Source organism: Crocodylus porosus, unplaced genomic scaffold, assembly GCF_001723895.1.
Source record: "Crocodylus porosus isolate Cpor-Errol unplaced genomic scaffold, CroPor_comp1, whole genome shotgun sequence".
NCBI lineage: Eukaryota > Metazoa > Chordata > Crocodylia > Crocodylidae > Crocodylus > Crocodylus porosus.
In genome coordinates, this window is record NW_017728948.1 from 19264172 (window position 1) to 19290503 (window position 26332).

Here is a 26332-nt window from a genome sequence, read left to right on the forward strand (position 1 = left end):
GGGGGGGCTGGGACAGCAGGCAGTGGTCCAGGGGATCAGGTGGGGGCTGGGGGAAGAGGCAGGGGATGGGGCCTGGCAGGGGTCCTCCCATGGTCCCCACCCCCTACTTCCTGGCATGGAGCCTGGGTCCAGCTCCCTACAGAGGCAAGCAGGACTACCCAAATCTCCAAATCTTCTTCAAATCTTTTCCGAATCAATTCAGAGGCTTCAAATCAATTCATACCTTTTTATTGGTCTCCCTGTTCAATTCAGATTTGGAGATTCAGCTGATGAATTGGGCCAAATCTCCTCCCAATCAAATCAGTAACTGAAACTTCACACGGCCCTGTAAGCCATACCTTTTCACCATTCTGTTTCAATCCTCTGATTTATGAATCCTCAGATTTTGTTCCCAGCATAACAAGCAGCAGATTACCAAATTGGATAGTCACCAACTATCAACAGGAATGTGTTCAGAAATGTATATAGGGAATAGTTTTAATGCATTAGGTAGCCTGTCCTTCAGCATCAAGCCTACTAGAGACAATAAGGCATTGAATTGTGAGTCAGCAGATGTGAACTTCTGTTTCTGGCTTTGTCATTGTTTTCCTTTCCAGATGGTAAATTTTGTACCATTGTACACCCAGATTGTAAATTTTTTGTCTATTATTATGTGTTTGTATTACAGTGCCTAGCACAATGGAGCTTCTATACGCTACTAAATTATAAATAATTAAAAATACGATTCAGATTGTAGAAAGAAAGAGTGATTGAAAATTTCTTAGAAATATTTTTCCTCTTCTGAACATAGTCAATTTATTTGCATAATATCTCCCTCTTGAAATTATTTGGCAGGGTACATTAGGGGAAAAAAGTGCGTGAATGGAAAAATAGGGGTTAGAAAGAGCTGCTTTATTTGATCACCTACTGTAAATAGTGAGGCACAAAAATACTGCTTTACTATCATCTCTAATGTTTCTTCTGAAATGTCTAGAAACAGAAAGTTTGGAAGCTTTCTTACATCTTGGGGACTAAAAGAAAACAGAATAAAAACTGCCTTATTTTTCTCCTTCATTTGCCAATTGGCAAGAAAGAGTTGCCAGTATTGACATGGTTGTCTGATGAGTTAATATTATACAATATGTGCATATAACTTACCACATATTAAAGTCACTTGCTGCTGTTAATTCATTGAGCCAATACTATAAATGCACAAAAAGAATAAAAATATGCTAACGCATAATCTGTCTTGTAAATGATTTATGAGGTGACTGACAGATAACTCTAAGTCAGCCACTTTTAGTGCACTTAAAACTGCCAGCAGTTTTTCACAACACAAACTCTTCCAAATAGTGAGCTTTCCAAATAACTCCCAGACAGTTTTCAGGCTCTCTGGAACAACGGTACTATTAACATGTTCAGCCACTTGTGTGGATCCCCTCTTGTTCAAATGTTGAGTTGTTTTGCAGGTAGATCCTTACCAGTATTAGAACAACGTTTCACCCTGAAAACACTTTCCAGAGGATGTAGAACGAATCATCCCAAAGATTTTAAGAACAGGCCATTAAATAGTTGATTTGGATTTTGCATGTGTTCAACTAATGTTTATGTATCTAAAAATTAATGAGAACCCTATGGATTTGTTATCTGAACAACAGGTCAGATTTCACAAACTAGATTTGCTGTATTTAAACCTGAATTAGGACCTTAGGTTTGGGAAATAATCACAGTCAATGGGACACTTTCCAATTGATTTTAGTGGGGTTTAGATCAGGCTCTGAACATTTCAGATGAAAAATAATCATGGTGCATGTGGAGTTATTGATGTCTTAGTTGCTTCCATCAAGGCTGAATGTGTACTTGTCTCTAGTGTGAAAAAGTATTTCTGAGCTTTCATAATGTTTGATAGTTGTGGTTAACACTATGTAAGATGTTTGTCTGATAAATATGTATAGATAGTGTAATTCTAACAAATTAATGGAAAACAATAAATTCCTACTTCTAAAGTATTAGAGTTTTCAAACTGGTATTTTAGGAATTGGAAAAAAATTCCTGACTCTAATTAATGGCGTGTAAAATACTGGGTGTGGCTTTTAAGCCAGGAAAACAAAAGCAGTGAGAGAATGGAAAGCAACTTGTTCAGCTGAAAATCAGCACAAAATCAAAATGTCAACTTGAAGATGTTCCAGATTACACGCTACACTATTTAAGGACCACATGCTGGGCAATTAGGCATACTGCCATTTTACTCCAGAAGCACTTAGATCAAATCATCTATGTTTTTATGATGTCGCATTATAGCTGGAGAACACCTCTAAACAGGAGGCAAGACAATTTGCAGATACCTATATACATGAAATCTACACAAAACTGCTGTTTCATTTTCTTCTCTGGGAATGATGTGATGGAACATACAAACTCGGTATGTTTGCAGGAGGATACAGTAATAGCTCCTGCCCCATGGGGTGGGGGCAGGTTTGAACCTAGGAGCACATCCCCACACGCAGGAATTAGCAGTGTGTGCAGTGTGCAGCGCCTCAGATGGCTCTGTGGTGCTGTATACCACAAATTCCTGCTCGTCTGGATGCACCCTAACACCCCTGGTTTCCCAGGGCAGAAGCCAGTCTACTGACTGATCTTCCCTCTGCTGTATATTTTTTCCTCTAGACCTCACCTGTCTTCCCCTCCTGGCTGCCCAGGGCTCCAGCTTCAGTAAAAGGGCCAAATAGTTCTCTGGATTAATGGATAAACAACAGTGGGATGGTTTCTGCCCTATTCAGGGTCAGCTACCAGAGCTCTCTTCCTGTACAGCAGCATCCATCTCACTGAGTCACCTTTTCTCTGGTTTGTCTGCTGCCCTATGGTCAGGTTCAAAGGGAAAAAAGGCTGGAGTATACTCTGAGGAATTTCTTGCCTGTGGGCTTGTGGTTACAGTATATAGCTGGAAAGCAAAATGTGCAGATTCAAACCCCTTCTGTGTAAGGAATGGTTAGGCCAGGTTTCTTGCTTTCTGGGCAAGTACCCTAACCACTACACTATTAGAAGCTCTACGTTAGTCTTAACCTGCTTTTAATGGTTTTTATGTAGCTAAAGTTTCAGGACTTAAGTGGCATTACATGTTTGCCTGGGTTATTTTGGTCTGTCCAGACACCTCCACAGCCAGATAGTGGCCTACTGAGCATGCAAAGAAGGGAAGCACAGGGTGACCATAAACCCCTTATTGTGTATAAGTGCCACATAACCACATGAAGGATGTAGCACATAGGATTTAGAACAGAAACATGTTGGATTTAACCCTAGAGCTCTTCATAGTATTCCAGCAGTGGTCACACCACTGCCAAATTTAGAAATAATTCAACTAGGGTGGTCATCATAGAGGACAGTCCGGTTGTCCTCTATCGATGTGTAACCCAATGCCTTTATGTCTTCTATTTTTCTCTTGAAGAATAATTTTTTTTCTCTTGAAGAGAAAAATAGAGGACATAAAGGCATCAGGTTTCACGCCAATAAAGGACAGAGGACAGAGTAGCAGAAAACCAGAATGTCCTCTATGATGGCCACCCTAAATTCAACCTATTCTAAATTTGAGGATCCTTTTTGCCCTTTCAGCTGTTGCACTGGGAGTCAAGTTTATCTGGCTATACACCATGACCACCAGCTCTTTTTCAGTCAGTTCTTCCCAAAGTAGTCCTCCTCCACAGTCCCCAGGGTCTAAAATGCTAGGTGTCAGCTTATTTGGGCTGGTGGCATTTCAGCTCAGGTTAGACATGCCTATCTCCTGCTGTCCATCTTCTCCTGCTTTACATCAGGATACCTGAATCCACACTGATGCTCTTGGTTTGTGTCTAAGATTAGAATTTGTGAGGCCACATACCAAGTTTCCTAGTACTAAAGAAAATGGAGGTTTTCTAGGAAGTAGTTTTCTGTAGCTTTATGGGGTAACTTGTCTTTCTTTCACAGCTTTAAGGGTGGCCATCACTGGCATGTGGCTGCTCTGGTTCAGGCCTGTAACGGGGGGGGGGGGGGGGGGCTGGCCTGTTAAGGAGGAACAGTCAGTCCTGTTAAGAGAGCTCAGCTGTGGGCATTTGCATTGGCAACACATAGGGGGTGCACGCGGGTACACCTGCATCCCCTGAGATTGGTGGTGCACCCCCTGCAAAAAGCACTGCTGACACTGTTGGCGGTGCCTGCAGATGGTTGCCGCTTGCAACCTTCCCCAACAGCGCTGCGACCACCTGCGGGAGCTCACCATGCCCCCCCAGCCTCTGTGGGCACATGGTATTCATGGGCATTTGGCTTAGAATGGAGTCTCTTTAAAAGCTCCCATAAGAGAAAGCAAATGGAAGGAAGAAATAAGTTGTAAAGGGTACAACTTACTGCAAGGATAAACCAGGTAGCTTTGTTTGGGATCAGGGCAGAAAATGCCTCTTTTCCCTTCGTTCCCTCCTAGTGGCTACAAGATTGAGGGTTTTGTTTAATTTGTTTACTGAACTTTGGAAAGCTAACTGAATATAGCTCATCAGGGAGCAAATTTCCCTGCATAAGCCAGAAGGATAAACTACCTGCTTACAAAGTATTCTTCCTTCCTATACCTGTTTCAGTATGAGTGCATCTTTCTACTAGTTACCTCACCTGTATACAGTATTCCAGGTGAGGTCTCACAAGTACCATACACAGTAGACTAACTCTTTCTTGTTTCTACTGATATTTGTAGTACTGGATTTGCCTTTTTCTTGGTGTGATCAGTGATAGCTCAGTCATCTTGTAATCATCTAAGAAATCCAAGTCCTTCTCCTCTACACTCCTTTCCAACTGAACTCTTGTTCAGTTTTTTGTTGTTTGAGCCTATCTGCAAGACTTCAAATGTTATACTACTGAATTCTAGTCCATATCTATTATTCTACTCCTCAGTCATCCAGGTATTTCTGGATTGCAATTATGTATTATCAGCGTAACCGTATTTGTGCTCAGGACACTAATGGAAGTATTAAACAGAATGGGTCCCAGTAATAATGGTTAAGTAGCTCTACTGGTAACCTCTCTCTAGCCTGCTGCTTCCCCTTTAAAACTGTTTCTTGTCCCTGTTCATCAGTCTCTTACTTTAGAATCTGTATATTAATCCCGGTCTTCTCCAGGTTCTGTAGTAATTGCCCATGTGGCTCCAAATCATTTGCTACATTAGTGTCTAAATAGATGAGATCAATTTATTGGCTAGACAAAAGAAACACAACCAGCCCACTAAAGAAATTTGTGCAGCCTCATCTGATAATATACTGTAAAATTCAGTTGCATTTTTGTATTCCATTTATCTCCATGTCTTTAATTATTATCTTCTTAAAATTGTTTTAAAGTCTTGCATATTTTTGAGATTAGACTACCAAGCCTGTAATTGCCCAAATTGCATTTTCCCCTCCTTAAAGATAGACATGGATGTCTCTCTTCTTCAGTCAAGTGGTACCATTCCCAACTTAATCAGTTTATTTAAAATATTTTCTACCGAACATGTAAGTTTGTATGTCAATTCTTTCGTGTGTCAGAATCCTTGGATGGAGATTATCCTTTTTCTCTGAGTTGGAAACATTAAGATCTCTGAGTTCTGCTTCCATTTTAGTTGTAATTTCTGTTTTCTTGCTCTCAGTCCCATTATTCATCTTGCTTTTGCCTCTGTGTTCAACTTCATCTGTGCTGAAAACTGAGATTAAATATTCATTTAGACTTTGAGCCATAGTTAGATTAACTTTAATCTCTCCCATAGGGGCCCATTTGTTCTCTATTTATATAGATAAAGAACCTTTTGTTGTTTGTTTTAATATCCTTGGCAAGCTTTCTGCACTTCTCACTTTATCCCTACGCTTCTTGACATAGATTTCTTTGCTGTTCAGTCATCTTTTTCCATTCCTTATAGGTTCTCTGCTTATTCCTAATATCTTCCTTTGGATAGATATTCATATAGTTTGTCTGGAGCTGCTGCCTCAATTTGTATTCCCTTGCTTGGCATACAGATTCCTAACGCTTTTAGCACTTGCAAATTGATATTCCAGGTTTCTTCCATATCTAAGTCCCTGAACTCCATTTGACTTCACCAGCTTGTTTCCTTTGATTTGTCAAAGTTTACCCATTAGAAATCAAGCACCCTAATTGCAGACCCACTTTTGTCTATGGATCCATTCAACTTAAAATGAATCAACTCATTATCATGAAATCTAAGGTTATTTTGTACCACTGACTTTTCTAAATATCCTCATTATTTACTAAAACTAAAATCACATCACCTTCTGGTAGCTGGATGAGTATTTGATGGTAAAGAAACTTTCAACTATCACATCCTGGAATATCCAAACTCTATTGCTTTTAGCAGCACTTGCTCTCCAGTAAACATACGGGGAATTAAAATCTCCCATGATAACACAATTCTTGCTAGTATTAGTCTCTTTCATCTCTCTCTGTCTAAAACCTAACCACAGGTATAAAGCAGAGGTCCAGTGCAACTACAGTAGAACCTCCTTTACCATCTTTCCCCAACATGATTTCCATTTAAACAGATTTTATTTGATTAATGTTATCCCTTCTCACCTCTTTGCAATATATCACCTCTCTAATACATGATGCTGCCTTACCACTTCTACCCTTATTTCTGTCTTTCACGTGTCATGCCTGCCTCCTTGTCATTTTCTTTGCTCTCTCTACAGGCCACAATGAAAAGTTTCTTTCCTCATTGAAACTAAAGTGTTTAGTTTCCCAGATATAAGATTCTCCAACAACTCTTTGCCTTCTCTGATTCTCCATCATGTCTGAATTTACTCCTCCATTAAAATAATTTAGTTTTCTATCTTAACTACTAATGTGCTCTTCACACACAGAAAATCCTTTTGGCTTTAGGCAAGCAGGAAAATATTGCACATCCAGACAAGTCACTGTTCTATTTCATCATTGATGATCATTGGAGAAAACACAGAACTATCCCTTGAAAGCAAAGCTTTCAACTTCTCTAGAAACTCCCCAGTTTGCCACTTGGATTTTATCTCCTGTTTATGGTTTCTCATTGCATTTAATCTAGTTTTTCCTTTATCCTATTATTGATGCCAGAGTAAGTCTCTACTTTGTTATATGACTAATTACTATGTGACAAATGCTTTTCCTGCACTATTATACCCACTGTCTCCTCTATTTCAAGTTACTCTCAAGACTCACTTTTACTGTGATGCTTACAAGAAATTATCCATCTAATCATAGCAGATATTTTGGAGTATGTGGGGAAGGAACATTTTTGTGTTTTTTACACAAATGAACAGGATTTGATTATACTTTCCTTGCCTCTTCAGAGCATGCACTTGTTAAGATTTATTCAATACCCTTCTGTATGTAGATGCTGCTTGGCATCCAGTGCTACCAGAATGCAAAGAATAAATAGCAACAGTTATGAATTAATGAGCCCTACAACATTCCTGAACTTGATTGACCCAAACATAAAGAACAAACAAATATGTTTAAATTTAATCAAGTTTAGTACACCGATTTCACTGAAACTGCTCTCGCACTGTTAAATTATCCATATTTTTTATGTTTTTTATTGAATAAAAGCCCAAACTTTCTTGTTTTGTATTTGCTTATGTCTCATTCCTGATCTTGCACATTAAGCAAAACTATGTCATACTTCTGGAACTCAAAGGGTTGATATTGTGTGCAATCCATTAAATAGTTGGATACACTCTGTCCATTCCTTTGCCTTCTGGCTTGTTAGGTTCATTATATTGTCAATCACTAGTTCCAAATGAGTGCATTTACCAAGGCCATTCAAAATTTAACATGGAAAATTAACACATTTACTTTAAAACATCATTGTAACAGACAGTAAACCTCTCTCCAGTTTTTAGAAACTTTTACATTAGCAACTGAAAACTATTATTCAAAATATTACTTCTATGGACAAAGGAATCCTGAGTGTAGCCCAAAATAAACTGGGAATATGTTGTACCTCATTGCTCCATTTGTTGATTCTCCATTCTGCAATTCTTATACAACATGGAAAATGAAAAAAGAAAAATCTTGATGTTTTATTTCCTTCCTTCCAATTCTGAAAGAAACTAAAACAAACCTCCTCTGTCCAGTACGTGGCACTATGGCTTTGTTGATGTTGGCACAAATAAAAGTTTGAATATATCAGTGGAAATGAACCAGGAACCTTTAGTTATAGCAAGAGAAACACTTTAACTACATATTATGAAACAACAAGGGTTTAATTTTGTTTTATTTTATGTATTTATTTATTTGCAGTGTTTTCCTACTGTATATAATTATAGTATTCCAAAAAAAGCTATTGTTGGCAGAGGACTCCCATTATAGAGTATCAACAACATTTATATCTATTACTACTACATATTTCGTTAAGATTAGAAAACATTATAAATGTGGTATTTTAGTGTGAGTGGTCTAATCAGCTGCACTGACCCTGCTGAATCAGCTGGAATAATGTAGGGCCATATTTTTAGCCATGTGCATGTAGTTGCATATTTATTATTTCTTTGCATCTCATTTATGTCTACATATATGCATGAATATTACTCTTTATGCCTTGCAAATATCCAGCCTGCACACTCATGTTTTGTGCTTAACAACATGCAAAGTTGAATTCTCATGGCTGTATAATTTTAAAAGTCTGAGTCCACGTTACCATCTTAAAACAGTGCATACTTCCATGATAGATGGAAAACCATGGGTTTCAGTATTCCCCACTCTTCAATGTAAAGCCAGCAGAAATACAAAAAAACTACAATTTGTTATAGAAGTCTGCCCCTATGGTTTGTGTGGAATTGAACATATGGGGCTTTTTTTTTTAAAGAAAAGAGGTAGTGTCTTGTATATTAATTTTTGTTGTCTTGGTGAGATGTGTTTCTGTTGCCTTATGTCCCCTTGCATTGCTTAGATAGGGCTTTTGTCAAAGAAGTATCAGAAGTATCGACACTCATTCAGGATACATCTTCATAACTACTACTTCACATTGTAGTAACACCAATGACTGTAAACCCTATCAAAGTTTTATATTTGTATCAGAGGCCTGCTCAAGCTTGTATGTTTAAAGCACTAACTTAATGTGGCTACTATCATATCTGGCCACCACTGACTTTCTAGCCTAAATGGTCATTTAAAGCTGGGTGCAGAATGGAGCTCAAATTTGTATCTCTTTGGATGAAACAGTGCAGCATCCTCACTGCCACTCAATTCCAGCTCAGAAAAAGGGAGTTTTTTCCTGACCTGGAATACAAAGTTTACAGAAATCTGTCTGGAGTTAGCATTATGGAAATTTTACATGATGACTATAGACTTCAATCTTTCATTTTAGGTTCCGATCATACACCACGAAGGCCAACAGAAAAAGGAAGGCTCATTAATCATATTAAGTTGAATGACATTTCCTTTAAAATACACGAAGTAAAGTCATGGTGTAAAATTATATGCCATTTTATAAGCAGTAGCAAGAAAGCCACAAATAAAGAATTGGCCAATGCAGTGCTAAGGTCTGCATTTTAATGGCAAATGGGACAAAAGTTGTAAGCATTGTGTTTTCTTTCATACTACACCCCCCTCCCCCCCCCCCCAAATAAGAGAGACTCAGCTCGCTTTTTGGGAATACAGAATGAAGGAAAACAAGGTGTAGTAACTAAATCACAAATTCTTCAGCAAAATCCTGGAAGAAAAGATAGCCAGATTAGTAGACCCATCAAGACCATTAAAAAGAAGAGTAGGTTATTAACACCTCTTAAGTGAAGAGCAATTTGCAGTATCCAAGTACATTCTAATGAGCATGAAGTTAGTTTTCCCTCAAAGTGCCTGAATAGAGATGACACTCCTGCTGTTCTGGAGACAAAAAAAAAATCATATTCTTCCCTTAAGAAATACACCGTAGTTTTTGGAAGGCTAATTTGATGGGGAATACGTGTGATATGTGAATAAGTAAGGCAGTTTTCTTTTTGGCATGTTTGCTTTATTCCATCATCAGCATAACTATACTATAATCATATTATTGAAGCTTGTTACATTTTGAGAGGAAAGTGTAATCAGCATAGCTATTTACAGCATTTTAGTAGGCTTTACTTTCACACAGCCTTCTTTTTCAATTTGCCCTGTCTTACTTATTGTGTCCCTTTCATCTTGCAGCTGCTGTTACAGCTGCTCGTCCAAATAAACTGTAGTTTCCATGCCATGTGACATTTGAGTCTGTGGGTGCTTATTCCAGCAATAGTAATGGAAATGGCATGGATCAGTGATAAATCTTAGAGCTTTGCTCTAATAATCCCTCGAAGCTCAGTAATCTGAGTGTAAAATATGTGCAACATATGCATGGAGAGATAGGTAGTAATGGATAAATTGCAGAGCAATGTGACACAATGCATTTATCGTTGTACTGATCCACACACCTCGTTCACTTTGCCCACTGAGCCTTCATCATTCTAACATTCCAAATCAGTGAGCAGTTCCTGGGACTTTAACAAGAAATCCCCTTGATCTTCCATGAAGATGTTTTCTAATTTTCCTTAAATGTGGTATTTCATAATTTCATCCTAATGTTTATACTTGTGCAAAGCCCAAGCTGAACAATATCTAATCCTGGGTATGTGTCACATTTTAAGTCATTCAGAGGCAGAAATGACATGTAAAATCATTTTGCCGTGGGATGTATAGTAGTTAAGTTTCTAACTGTGAAAAACTCGAAGATGTGGGTTTTAAAGTTAAGATATTTTACGTAAAAAGCTCCTGCTGTACATTTTAGAGGTTTTATCTACCCCTCAATAATTGGAGTAATACTGAATTTTTGTAGGTTGAAAGGTAAAAAAAATAAAATAAAAATAGGCACAATTAATGTATTTAAAACTTTTCTAAAATAGTGTAATGAGCTTGTTGCTTCACTATCTGACATAACGTGACCATGTTAGCAGTATCCTAGATTACTACATAGACAGAGAAACAGTTTATCCTGTCACTTTGTTACTTTACTTTGCATGTTAATTGTGGCAGGATTAGACATGTGGTCCAAGACAAGAGAAAATGAAGAGTATTTTTCCCTAATTGAAACTAGGGGCAGGTGTTTAATTATAGTGAAATATACTCAGCATCCAAAAGAACTACTCTTTTGAAAAGTATCTGGAGATTGTTAACCGCAGATGACCAGATGTGTTTTATATTGCAGATGAAAGACTGTTCCTCTAATAGCATAACGTATCCTGCCATTGCACTGGGATACTATTTCATTCATAGATTCATAGATGTTAGGGGCTGGAAGGGACCTCATGAGATCATCTGGTCCAGCCTTGCTGTGCTTGGGTAGGAAAGACTGCTGGGGGCAGATGAACCCAGCAAGGTGTGCATCAAGTCATTTTTTAAATATCTTCCAGGTAGGTAATTGTACCATCTCTGGCGGGAGTCTGGTCCAGACCCTGAGCACTCGAATCATGAAGAAGTTTCTCCTTATGTCCAATCTGATTTCATTGCCAGTTCCAAAGTCTGAATGTCACCTTACAAATCACTAGCACTATTTTCTCTGGCATATTTAAGGTCTCCTTGTCATCTCCTCCTCATCCTATCGATCTCCTAATTGAAGGTTGATGATGACATAGCCCAAAGCCAGAAGCTCTTTTGAGGTTTGGGTTTTTTTGTTTGTTTGTTTTTGTTGGGCTTTTTGTTTTTTATTCGTCTCCTTCCTTTTGTGCAAGTAGCAACGCAGGTGCTATTCCCAGCGACGAGGATGAGAGCACAGAACGCGATTTCACATAGACGGTTTTGTAGCTGTAAGTCACTGATATCCGTGGCTCCACTACAGCCATGTAATTAACTCCTGCGAGCTGCTCGGCTGTTCTCCTTGGTGACTGATTTCCTCACGAATCTGTTTTTCCCTCATAATGACTGAGTATACTTTGCGACTGCGTGGCTAGTATTTCTTGGAGCAACAAAGAGTGTATAGCTAGTTCTGCAATTCTTCTGATATTTTCATAGGTCAAAAAGCTTTTTAGCACATGTATGCTCCCACAGCGTTTTTTAAATAAGGGCAGTTGCTTCACCTGCCTTTTTTCATCCCCCATAGATAAAAGCTGAAATGAGAAAAAGTAAGCATTTTTTCCCCCCGATATGTCTTTATTGCTGTGGCAGCCTGAACTCTTACTACCGTGTCCAGAGGCACTTTCTCTTCCATCTGTTCTCAGCATGACTGACGTGCTAGTACAGCACTGAATAGCACAGACTACACACAGACACAAGGCCAGATTTCACAGGACGTGCAGCTGAGGGCTGCACTCCCATCAATCAGAACGGCGCTGGCAGCCAGTGCCTCTTTTGCAGTATCTGCACAAGTACAGGTGAGTTTTATTCTTTCTGCTTAGATTTATTTCCAGAGTGCACAACCTTTAAAGTTGTTCTGAAAGCAGAAACTTGTAGCCTCTCGCCTAGCCTGAGTATTGGAGAAGGACTTGCTAAAAGGAGCACAAAAAAGTGACCAAAATATCTTCCACTGTGGGAAATTGGAATGAGAACACAGCCCTGGATGATTCCCCCAAGTGCATTCAGTTAAATGAAGACAGTGGAAACCCAAATAAACAGACTACACAAAACAAAATACAAATGTTCCCACCCTTGTTTCCAACAGTCTTTCAAACTTCAAAGTTACCCAACTACATCAGCCTTCTAGGTGGGTCCCCTGAGACACTAGCACTCACGATACACACGTTCAGCATTGCTTTGGTTTGCTTCCTGCCTTGTCAGTGTCTCTCCAAACAATAATTTCTGGCCTGCTATGGACTGTCCAAAGGCAATCTCAACTCCTTTATGCTACATTCCCTTGTCTACGGGAAAGAGAAACTTAATCCATTCAATGCACAGGCATTATTCAGTTGCTTGAAATAATAGGTAGCATTACATCATAGACTCCTGCTAAGCCCAGAGAAGAAAGATTTCCCCTAGTCCTCTTTCCTCTGAAGTAAGTCAACCAACCTGAAGTAAGAAAAAAGTAGCAATAGAGATGGGATTACTAGCTAGTATGCAAGGTAGGTTAAAGAGCTTCGCTTCATGCGAGCCTAAAGAGCCTGAGATATTTCCAAAATCTAATGCAGAAGTTAAGCTTTACTAACTCCATGTATTGATTCTACATTGCGAGCCTCTGTATGGTTTAGCTGAATCCTTTCCCAGCTAATGTAAAGGCTTCTGCAGCTGTTTAAAGTTTTTTTCAAATCATCACAGCTCGACCTTTAACTATGACACACAGTGGCACTCCAACTGCAAAGTCAAGTCAGTATATAATAAGCATTATACTTCAGAGACAACAGTGTACCTTACTCTTTGCTAATGTTGCAGTACAGGCAAACCCTTAGGGCTCAAGCACTCATTTATTAATACCAAATTACATGCAAATATTGCATAGGATATGGCAATCGTCATTGGAACAGATTCTAGCCTTGTACTAAGTGCAGGTCAAGAAAGGCAAAGAGGGTGTTTGCATGTGGACACGTCTACTCGGCTCAGCGTCAGACTGTCTGCATCTACTGCCAGTAATAACAAGCAATTTACTTTCAAAAGCGGTCTTCTTTTCCCATTCTGCCCTACTCTTCTCTCCCCTTTTCCTTGTCCTAACTCGCATCCCACCACATCTTCACCCATCAATTCTTTCTTAAAAATAATTTACTTTCTCTCTTAGATAATTGTATTATCTAGCTTGTTTGGGGTCCATTCCTGCTCCCTTTTTGCCAAAACAAAAACCTGCCTTCAGTTCACTGGGAAAAAAATCAGGGTCTTGGCTCTAGTGTTGTGGAGCAAGCATCCTAAATTTCATCCATGCTGCTGTTACCACTCAATAGTGACTGCAGTCTTGTATGTATAGAGATACCCAAGCTAGGTAAGCTTCAGGACTGCTAGCTATGGCAACACAAAGTTCACCACAACCCAAGAATCAGGGTAAATTAGCCTACTCTGGGCTCTATCCAGTTTTTATGACTGCTGTTGACATATCCTTATTTCTTATGGCTGTAGAGGATTGATTGTATTCCTATGTGACAGTGTGATCTATCCCTTAATTAAATCAATCCTTTTATTTAACTGCAATGGCACTTACAATTAATGAAGTGCTTTTAGATATCTTTCTGATATAAAAGGATAGTCAAGAAATAGCAAATGCTTTAATTGTGTTGACAAACTTGACTTAGACATCCTGCAACTGCTGGGTTGTTTTTTTTTAGAAACCAAGATCACATATTTGTTATATATAGCCAATATTTCTGAAAAGAGGCTTGGTCTATAATTGTTTATAATTGAGAAAAATGCCTAAAAAATGTTTTAATAGCTACAGCAAGATATTTTATAGTCTCTAGCCAAGAAATTACAATGTAACATTAACAACTGACATCAGAGAACACTAACTCTGTCTTAGAACAGGACATATTCTAGGAAAAAAAATATTAAAAAAAAATTTTTTTTTTAAACACTGACCCATGTCATGTGACTGAGTTCACCCATCAAAGTACACTCTTCTTTCCCATCATTGATAAGGCAGACTACTACTAAAATGGATTATGCTATATTGAAGATAAATGACAAAATTTATTTTCTCAGGTAGCAACATCTAACCCTAGAGTTAAATCTATTCTAGTGCAAAGGCATAACACTTCAGCAGAGTAGATATGAGATTTCCAAAATAATCTTGTACAGAGCTGCTCACAGGTTTCTTTTACTAAGGTGATGGTAGCAAAGGGAAATGTCCCCTTCTTATGTACATATAATCTCAGTATGTTGTATCGTATTTATAAATACTTTGGACTGTGGTTAGAATTACATTAGAGTATCATACAATCTTCAAATAAAAAGTCTTTTATATGTTTTCTTTTCAATTCAGTAATAACTAATATGCTGTTTTATGCCAAGAAGCTTAAATCTTCTATTAAAAGTGTACCACAAAGGGAGGAGCCAACGGTTCTATGGGGTTGCTTATCAAGTATTTTGGCTCTGGAAGTTAAGATCCATTTAACCTGTAAATGATAATTTGGAGATAATATTTTAATTTGTCTGTTGATACTGAAGAATGTAATAATTCATAGGAATTCCCTTGACATCACTTACAAATAATTTGAAAATAATATGGTCCTAACCTGCAACCTCATACATATGGTTGCCTTCATACATGTAATGCTACTGAAATTAAAGAGACTACTATCGTCTTAAAGGCTGAGTGCACACAGGAATTTTTGCAGGTTTGGATCTTACATTTATATTTTACTCCAAGTAAACATTTGATCCTACTAAATCCCAGCATAGAGACTCTTACCTGATTTTAGTGAGAGTTATGCATGCAGAAAACTTGCAGAATCAACACAGAAGTTTAAAAAGTTTGAATAGTTTTAGAAAAGATTCCAGATGAGACAAAAGACATGGACTGAACATCCTTACATGTGTTTGGAAATGGGAGTGAAATTCCTTGGGTAGGGGTGGTTTGGGGTTAGATGACCAGCATTTAGTTCCTGGCTTTGCCCTGGGCTAACTGCATAAATCACATAATCTCTGTCTGTAAAATAGGGCTAATGGGACTATTTGCCTCTTGCGGGGTTATTTAGGGTTCAGCACAATGGGAAGTGCTGGAGCAGTGGTTCTCAACTTGGGTGCCATGCCACCTAAGGTTGCTGGGAGACCCTTTTAGGAGTGAGACAGTGCAGTCCCAGTTCAACCTCCCACACCTGCTAGAAACAGAGATGTGTGGGGCAGAAGGAACATGCCTCTGTTTCTGAGGAGCATCAGAGGGCCAGATGGGGAAGGGATGCAGCAAGAGCTAGCACTCCAGCCTGCTTTAGGCTCATCTGCCTATGCATGAGTCACATGGGGCAGTTCTAGATGGCTGTGGCAGCAGGGCCTTGGTTGAAAACTGCTGATGTAAGCTGGAGCAAAACATTAATGGTTCTCAACGATGGTCCCACCAAATTAAAAAAAGTTTTGGAGGATTTCCCAGAATACTAAAAGGTTGAGAACAAGCAGAATTAATAATTAGGAAATAACCTGGTAAAAATGCAACTTGTGATGTGTGCAAGGTATTCCTAATAATCATAGTTGAAGTTAGGGCACAATTTTAGCAAAAGAATGACTGAGCAATAAAAGTAAGGTTTCTACAGCCTTTTTTAGGATTATCACAGCCCAATTTTTCTTTAACTCCGTTATCTCTTTGAAGAACCTGGTTCTGTCTGGGAGACTATTTGGAAAATAATGATTAACAGATAACTAAAGCAAAATTTTATTATTGTAAACTTTAATTCCCTTACAGTAGAAACATATACAGTACAAGCCATAAGTAGTATATCAATTTTACAGCCAAGCTTACCAGTAAAATGCAAAACTAATTTGTACCATGACTTTAAAAAAACTGTAAAAATGCTGTGCACCTTCTCAAATGTTTAATTTTGTTCTGCACATTGGTTTGATTTATATAAAACGCATTAATTCTATAAGAATCATTTACCATAGTCCAAAATTGCATGACCTAGGTGTAATGCTCTGTAGCCTGTTACCACTTTCACCTCTTCTGATATTTACATTTTTTCCCTACCTGCATTCACATATAATGTTTAAGCTTAAAGGGCAAAATATAAGCTTTGCCAATACTAATTTCACATTCAAAAAGGTTTAAAACAGCTCATCTCTGAGTCACAATAGTTTAATTATATCACAGATAAGTCCTCATTATAAACATCCAAAGTTAAATTCCCCAATTTTGTATCATGTTTGCTCATGGTTTTGGACTTTCAAGTTACAGAGCTAGTTCTGCAACCAATGGTAACATTACTGTTAACTTTACAGCACCAGGGTGGAGCTCATTTCCATGGTAATATTCAGATATGTCCAATATGCACAATAACAGTTTAGGGTACTTGGTTTTTTTTTTTTCCCCCACAAACACCTCTTTTATCTGCAGAGTAATTTAAAATCAGAACCTATGTTTTCATTTTGTGACCCAATTTTGTTTAGCTACAATGTACAGAAATGGCTCAGGCAATCAAGTTCGTCCACCTTGTCATAAGTCAACAGGAAGTATAATTACTGTAGCTGGAAAGGAGGTATCTGATGGTCCAGAATAAGTGAGTTTAATTATGGTGTGAGCTTCTTCATTTTGATTTTACATGACAACTTCAGACTCAATATTAAATAGCAAGTCATCATTTCCTCTTCGAACTTCAAGTAGCAGAGGGGACTCATTCATCACAGCCTCTTGGAGATCACTGGTAGTTATCAAAGGTCGTCCATTGACTTTGACAATGATGTCTCCATCTTTGATCCCACCTCTGCACAGAGCACAAGAAGAAAAAGTTATGTTTTGTATTCAAAGGCATGAAATTCACCCGTGTAGGGGGCTAGAAGAAGGTTTATGTATCAATTAACTTAAATTGCATTTCAGCTATTCAAGTGGATTCTTCCAGAGGGACAAATTTAACCTAGGGCGGTACTCATTGCTGTGGTGCTAGGCCAGTGAAGGCACCTCGTTACAGTTCCAAAGGAATGCTCTGGACTTATGCCAGAGTTGACCCAAATGTAGTGGGTATATATTGTCCTTTGGGCTCTGGAGTCTAAAGGGGCCAGACTTTGTTGTATGTGGAAGCCAGCATGGCTAAGCCACGCTTAGTGAAAAATAAGACAAGGATCTTATTGAAGATATTTCTTCTGAAATAGACAAAATAAAGCAGTTTTCATTGGGAACTGCTCTCTCAAAATTTCAGCACATATCACAACATAAGCATAAATTTTACTAGTGAATGGCTTATACCATCTTTTTCCACAGGACTGTTTTATAAAGTACACATAGGCGTGTCTACATGTTCATTAATGTGCAATAGTTACTGTGCATTTAGTTTAGTACTTGCTTAATGAAGTACTAACTAAATGTGCAGTAACTACAGTTACTGTGCAGCAGTGCTGGGGCAGTTTTTTTTTGTGATGCTTACTGTGCAACAGCTTAATAACACTGCACAGTAGTGTATTAGCATGGTTTTTGACTGGTATGCTACCGTGCAGTGCTATTAGGCTACTGTATATTAAGTGTTATGTGTAGACGTGCTCACTGAGTGCTCTGGAAATTAAGTGTACTCTTAAAAAATTCTAAAGTGGACAACATGTGCTGACCAATTGGTTGGGTAAATATGTTTTCTCTTCTCTTTTTTCCCCCCTTTTAAAATAAAGACTTTTTTACTTGCCCTCCAAATTTATTATTTATTCCAATAAAAATCCCCAAGTTCAGATGGATGGAAAACATGAAGAAAAAAAAAAAGAATCCTTTCTCCAATATGAGGTATTGGGTTAGGACACTATTAATATGATGAAATAAAATGTGAAAATAGATCCAATAGTGCAGAAAATTCAAGTTGACAACTACTTTGTCATCATAACAGGGAACAGAGGAAAGTGTTTATTTAATAAAAGCTGACAAGTAGTGTCCTCACTTATATGAAAGGTTTGTTTATTCTGCCATTCAAATACCAGTATGATATATACCTCTTTAGGGTCTTTTATTTAGAGTCAAATGTAGTTTAGAATGCTATCCACGGCAATGGCGATGTTATAAATGCATGCGATTAGAATCTAAACATTTTTAATGTCACCTTACTAAAAATCCCACATAAATTTGGGAAACAAAATGCAAACAAGAAGGAGCATGTCCTTGAATATAAATGTAGATGCTGCCTGTCGGTTTCTGCTAGGCAAGTGCTCACAAGGTGAAGAAAATGATGTTTGCTTTGGATTCTACATACCTGTGAGAGGGTGAATTTGGAACAACTTCATGTACATAAATTCCACTCCTGACATCAGGAAAATCAGCATTGCCGTGTTTCAGTTCTTCCACCAGACTAAGAGAAAAGTAAAGTGTTATAATATTAGAATCATTTATTGTTTTAAAGAGAAATGATACTCACATGTATTTCCTTGTTCTCACCTTTTTTTCTGTGTCAAAAATACATATTAATTAACTTACATATCATCCACGTCAAATTTCCCTCAATAAAGAAACCAGTGCAGCATATTTTTATAAAAAAAATAACTTACTAGTATGAAACAACATATCTGGCAAAGGGAATGAGAAAACAGCTCAGGCATTTAAAAGCAGATAGAGACACGACAGCAAGTCTCTCGCTCTCTCTGACTTGTGCTGAAGAAGGCCCTCAGTCAACCCAGCTGTGAGTAGATACCTGGCCATCAGGCTAAGGAACTAAAGATAGCCAGATACAATGCTGGCCACATCACTCCCTTACATGACATTGGCTTCAGAAGCTAGCGTGACTTAACCACACTACCTTGATGAGCAGTCTAGGATGGACCTTAGACTACGCCTGTGATCTTTAAAACGTGTACAGAAATAACTTGTATGGTTTGTTTTCTGGTTGGTACTAGGGTAAGGCCAATACCCAGTTGTGCTAGGTGCTGTACACACGTGACAAGAGAGACATTGTGACATTCACTGTGGCAATAAGGTAGAGTCTTGCTAATAGTCTAGTTTGTTTTGCATTTCATTCCTTAGTATAAAACATGGCACTTCCGATAACTAATAGTCAACCAGGATTCTTCTATATTTAAGCCACAGCCAAACCAAAGTCTAATCCACAGACTTCTGTATTTTTCAAGACAAATATTGCTTCCGTTTACAGTATTTTCCCTGATTTCAGATTGTTTGCATTTGGCTTATTCAAGAGATAGGAACCAGCTGCAAAATACAGATTTGAAACCACCCATGTTCCCCCATGATTGGAGATGACTAGGTAGAAGCTTCAGTACATTATTGCTTTAAGCTTATTTCTGGGTGGAAAGATTTCCAAACTCAATGTGTTTCATGGTTGAATTAGGCTCCACATCAGAGTGGAAGTTTGTGGGTATGCAGTCAGACACAGAGGAAGCCAACAGTACTTCAAAAGCTGCTTTATATTTTCCCTCAAGAAGTTAATAAAATTAAATGCACACAGAGGAACTGCTATTTACTGAGGATGACCCCAGCTATCTCTCACTGTATTTTGTTAGACCCTTTGAATGAAGTAAGCCTCACACTGAATGGGTCTGTCCTGGTATTCAAGGGCAGAACCCCAGCTTGTGTTAACTGGGGTAGGAATGAATGCAGTTATATTGTCCCAAGATGAGGAGACAGCAATAATATACCTGAATAAACAAACTGTTTAAGCTAACATACCAGCTGCAAATTATATTGTTTAGTTACACAATTCTCTGCCATGCTAGCTACTGGTAGGAAAGAGTGTTATCATAAGAGCTCTCATTTGCTGTCCAGTCATAGTTCGGACACTTTGAAATTTCTGATGCATATTTGATACAATGAAGAGAGAAAAGTCTAAGGTACTGTTTTTATTCTCAAAAAATGGGTGACACCTGGCTGGATGGCAGCACTATGGAAAAAGATGTGGGTGTCTTGGTCTATCACAGACTCAATATGAGTCTGCAGTGTGATGCAGCCGCACAAAAGGTGATGCACCAATAAAAGCATTAGGTGCAGGACATGGGAGGTGATAGCACTTCTCTACTTTGCACTGGTTAGGCCTCATCTGTAGTACTGTGTGCAGTTCTGGGTCCCATGTTTTAAAAAGGACTTGGAGAAGTTAGGGAAGGTCCAGAGGTGGGTAACAAAGATGATCAAAGGCTTGGAAAGCAAGTCACATGAGGAGAGGCATGTTCAGTTTGCAGAAAAGTCACTTAAGAGGGGACATTATAGCAGTCTTCAAATACTTGAAGGACTGTCATAAAAACAATGAAAGCACCTTTTCTCTCTTGCTTCAGAGAGGAGGATGCAGACTAATGGCTTGCGGTTGTAACAAAGTAAGTTTAGATTGGCTATCTGGAAAAACTTCTTCACTGTTAGAACAGCGAGGTAGTGGAATAGACTGTCTAGGAAAGTTGTGGACTCTCCATTACTGAACGTGTTCAAGAAGTTGGACAGCCACTGGTCAGAGATAATCTAGGTGCAACCACACCTGTGTTCTACTACGGGTATTTTATATGCTTTTGGGCTTTGTTGGTTGCCCTGCACTCTCTCCCCCCTTTCTGTTACGCATGTTAGGGTGTTTTTTAAGCCTCCCTCAGAAGCATTGGCTACAGCCGAGGCTGGGGACTTTGGGATGTGTCAAATAGCCAGAGGTTCCTGGCTAGGGGGTCTTGCCCCTCTGCTCAGGGTCAGACTGATCACCATATTTGGAGTCAGGAATGAATTTTACCCTGTGGTTAAATTAGTACAGACTGTGGGGTTTTTGCCTTCCTCTGTAGCAGGGGACATGGCCCTCCACCTGGGATTCCTTGAGCATATATTGACATTTCATAAAAGCATGATATTGGCTGCCCTGGTTCTCCTGCTTTACCTGTGGTTGGTTAGGGTATTAGCTCTGTGTTTTATCAGGGTTGACAGTAGTCTTATGTATCAGATTAGTAGTCTTAGTAGTAGTCTTAGTTTAGATTATGGATTGTATGGGATTGTTTGGATAGGGATGATCTTGCCTCAGGCAGTGGGTTGGACTAGATGACCTCTGGAGGTCCTTTTCCAGCCCTGCCTCTCTATGATTCTACGATTTCAACTGCCAAGGGATTTTTTTAAGGGTGAACTGAAACAAGGTGAACAGAGGTAAAGGTTTTGCACCTGCACTTTAGGGCTAAGTACAGACAGTCATAAAGCCTGAGGGTGAATCTATTCAATCTTCACAGGTTAGTCTGAACTGACTGAACCAAGAAGCAAGTGAAGAGACATTCACTTTTGATTTGAGAAATGCAGCTACATGCCTGCAGTGTCTCAGGCCAAAAGCCAGGGGGTGCTAAAGTATGCCTCCCTACTCAGCTGGAACAGACAGCTTGGGCCAAGGCTAACCTGCCTACCCTGTGAAGAAGGTGCAAAGCATTCTGGGATGCTGAGGAACTGTGAGTTAACTTGACTCTGAAGGGGATCTCGGACAGAAATTCCATAAACCTAAATCCACTTAACCTAAATCAGCTAAGTCTGATATTACATTCATCCAGGTTTATCTTAAACCATTTTCAGTCATTGGTCTAATAATCTCATTTCAGTCATTGGTCCGTGTGGTCCATTTGCACTGAACTTTGGTTGTGTTACAAGTTTGACCTGGTTTCCAATTGCTTATACCAGTTTATGTATAATGCCTGTCCCTAGCCCAGCTGAACTAATGGTAAAGTACTGCCTTTATTTCAAGGGCTAGATTCACAAGAAGGATTTGAGCACCAAAACCCAATGTTTAGCTACTTCTGGCCTTCTGCAGACATCTGCTCACCTGTTGCCTAATCCCATAAGCACACAAGTATCTGGCATTGGGCATGTGTACAACTCCCTGACCAAGCAGCTTTACAGATCAGGAGCTCTTTATTCAATCCAGATTTGCCTAATGGGAGCAAACCTAATTTCACACAAGAGGTAGCCAGAAAGAAGTAATTAGATAGTATGATTTTTCAGTGGGATTTAGCAGACTCAGGTCAAATTCTTCTCCCGTCTGAGGTGGATGAGATATTTGAACCCACATCTCTCACAAAGTTACTCTTAACCACTGGACTATAAGGGTATTTGTGGGGCTACCTCATTTTCTTCTGTTTTCAGTCTTCTACTTTGTGTCAAGTACTTGAATATCCATTATGGAGGTCAGGGAGGACAAAAAGAGAAATATTCATTTAATAGTCTTTCTTTATAACCTAATGGCATACATATTCACCTGGGAGATCTGGGCCCCATCGCCCTCTCCAGTGATTATTTCATATATGAGCGGCCTATTGCTTTCATTGTTAGATCTGTTGTAGGGTGGAAGACAAGGCTTGCAGCTATGAATCTGAGTTACGGGAGGGTCTTTCCTCCAACTCAGAATTAAATGCCTCTCTTTAGGAGGTTCTACAGGTGGCTTTGGTAGTCTACATGCTGCTGTCTCAATGTTGTTTTAGCTACCTAGATCTTCCTTCACAGTGGACAAATCTACATGAGACAGTGACTGAGCAGTAGTCAAATAATGCTGTGCAGTAACATGTCACAGCACTAACAGTGCTAGCACACTACTGTGCAGTATTATTAGGTTACTGCTCAGTAGTGTCACTTAAAAGACTGTGCAGTAACTCTGGTTGCCAGTAAAATCAAGTACTAAATAAAATGCGTGGTAACCACTGTACGGTAGTGTCTCATGTGGGGTAGCCTGGGTACCTAACTTAGGGTTCTGAATTATGTTAGGTAGTAAGCCGCCTAATGGTTAAATGTTGTATTTCTTATTATAAATTAGCCATTAATACAGCTTTTGCTTTACTTATGAAAAAAAGAAATGAGTTCTAAAAGATCATCAACTGACTAGGAAAACCAGAACAAGAAAGTTTTCAGATCACTCATTAATGAATATAGTCACCAATGTCAGGATTTGGAAAACTGAGACACAACAAATTTAATGATCTCAGAACATAAATTTCAATACTGAGAACTAAAAATATTCATAAACTTTGCTAAAGCTTAAACACAGATCTAGGCTCTGTGGCAGTTTAATTCAGCAGAATTCTGAATTTTGCAGCTTTGAACTACTGCTCGGGAAATATATAATAAACTGTATGTGCCTCAGTGCAGCCTATATTTAAAAATACTTACGCAGGTGTTATCGTCAGCATTCTTATGCCAATGAAGCGCTTCTTCCCATCTGGAAAAGAGGAGGTATATTTAAGAATTTTAAGTAAATAATCAAAATAACATTTTTGCAAGAAATTCAAACATAATATATCAAACTTTGCAATAAATTAACAGTACAGATACTGCAAAGAATACAGAATGACCAGAATAAATGCCTTCTTCCAGGACCCCTCGGCTAGAATAAGGATTTTTCATCCCAAATTCCATTGCAGAGATGATGAATGCTACAAAAGAGCTCACAAAAACTCAATTTTAGTTCTGCAAAATCCCTTTTCCATCAGCAGAATTGATGGAAGACGCTATGCTGCTATACATATTTTTCTTAAGTAAAAAACTGTAAATTTCCAAGAAACTAAAACACTTGCTTAGCACAAAAATCTTTCATTATTTTTAAAATACTTAGAAAAGGGAAAATGTTCTATCATAGTGTATTTGTTTTAAAGCAGGTTAAATCAACATTATGAAGATGTTTTTAAAGATGAGAAGGATTCAAAAATAATTTTAAAGCAATGGTTATTTGACCCCAGCAGTCTTTCCTGCCCAAAGCAGGGGGCTGGACATGATGATTTCATGAGGTCCCTTCCAGCCCTAAACTTCTGTGAATCTGTGTGATTTTTTTCATTTTTTGGAAAAACACTTCTCTTGTGGCCTGATACTGCAGGATGTGAGATCACATGGTGCTGAAGCTAATAGCCCTCTTGTTTAATCAGGAGGACGCTAAAGGGATAGCATTTTGAGGGAAGGCTCCTGAGAACTTCCTGTGGAAGTCATTTCCTTTGTTATATTTGCCAATGCTTATATCTGGTAACCTGCAGGTCATACTGTAAAATCCACCCATGCAGAACAGTTTGCAAATTGGTGCCTAAAATTTTCAGTCATCCAAGCAAGGAACAGAAACAACACCTTACATGACTATGCCAAATGCACAGATCATGCAGCTATCCCACAGTGTTTCAAACTGGTGTGTGGATTTATTTTTGAAAAGCGATCTATAGCAGTTAACTTAGACTCATCACACATCTACAAAGCAAGTTAGTATAATCTCAAATATGTAACTTGTCCCAAAGTTTAGAGTTGCTCCGTTTCCCAGGCTGTACCTGAATAATGAGGCTAAAGTGCTCAATGACAGCAAAAGCTAATTCATGTAGATAGAGAGCAGTATGCAGCTGAAAGACTACTGGATAAGCTATGTGAAGCTCAGTGTATTTGCTTCAAAGGCATGAAAGAAAATGGTGAAAATAACCAGGACACAGCTTGAACCTGCAAGTTCAAATAGGAAAAAAAAAAATCAGCACTGCAGACATAAATTTATTGGTTCCTGAAGCTAAAATTGTCAGTAGTGGCCATGCTATTATACAGCTTTTTTAATGAACTAATTAGATTTAATACTTCCTGTTGTGAGTGCTTCAGCAGTTGACTATATCCTGAATAAGACAGTATTTCTTCTTATTTGTCTCAGAGTAACTGACTTTAGCTTCTTTGACCATCCCTGTGTTTCATGTTATGAGACAGGGTCAAAAAGGAGGGAATAGGCAGTCCCTTTTAACTCCAGGATAAATAACCCCAGTCTTGGGGACATAGGCATGCATTCCTCACATGCCCAGTAATCTCATTAAGGTCAGTGGAAGTTTGAAGTGCCCAAGGTCTATACAAGATGCTTTACTGCACAGCAGACTAATTGGCTGAATAATAAAGCATCACTGACTACACATGCACAGCAATTAGGGTGTAGTAGAGTAATTTACTGTGCTTGTATATCCCTGTCAGATACAAGCAGTATCCAGCAGTATGGTGCATTACTGTACTTAAATGCACACGTAGACAGTGACATCAGGATTAGTTGATCCTGGCTGAGACTGAGCTGGAGTATATTCAATCACATGTAGATGTGCCCAAGGAGTACAGAATATTAAGCTCTTGGCAATTATCTATCATGCCTCCAAGCATCTTTGCTTATTTTCCCTGGGATGTTCAATCTCTTTTGCCTTTTTAAGGTGAAACTGATATGAGCAATATAAACTTCAGGAAGCTCCAGATGGAGAAATCTTATCGATTAGAATTGAATTTTCAAAGGTTCTGGTCAAGAGACAAATTCTCTGCATCCGATTTATGAATTTGGCCAGATTAGCACATATACATTCTTTAGAATTTAAAATTCATTAAAAAATAATGTCTAGCTCTCATGGTTGCAACTGAAGCCTCTTGAATGAGACCAAATTGTGAAACAATGCACGATTGACTTCCTGAGCCACAGACATGGAAGAGGCAGAAGAGGGGAAAGAATGGGTAAGGATAGGGAGCCAAGAGCAGAAAGACTGTGGATTCAACAGGATGTTGTTTTCCCTGGAGCTGACTTTACATGTAACATAAGACCTTAAACAAGTGTGATAACTGAAGGGTTTGTTACTACATAAAGGCTTCATCTTTCTTACATCCCTCTTAGCAGAAATGTAACTGGTCATTTTGGTGCACTGGCTGGGGTGGAGGGTTGTGCCAAGGGTCAGAGAACAGCAGTGGAGAATCTTACCAGAGATTCAAAAGACCCTGGCATCAACGGTTGCCATCACCACTGCTCATAGTTTCATAGTTTCTAGGGTCAGAAGGGACCTGAGTAGATCATCTAGTCCAACCCCCTGCCATGGCAGGAAAGAGTACTGGGGTCAAACGATCCCTGCAAGGTGTTCATCTAACCTCCTTTAAAAA

The 26332-nt window shown here is 38.8% G+C and overlaps 1 protein-coding gene across 1 annotated transcript in view; it reads right to left on the reverse strand.

Moving 5' to 3' along the window:
- Window positions 1-16215: 16215 nt before the first annotated feature.
- HTRA3 (HtrA serine peptidase 3) overlaps window positions 16216-26332 on the reverse strand; it is a 48025-nt gene continuing 37908 nt past the window's right edge. The window contains exons 7-9 of the mRNA XM_019553260.1: window positions 23591-23639; window positions 18738-18833; window positions 16216-17276 (exon numbers count right to left, since the gene is read on the reverse strand). Of these exons, the coding sequence (XP_019408805.1) occupies window positions 17111-17276; window positions 18738-18833; window positions 23591-23639 (311 nt within the window). The 3' untranslated portion in view covers window positions 16216-17110. The remainder of the gene's footprint in view (window positions 17277-18737; window positions 18834-23590; window positions 23640-26332) is intronic.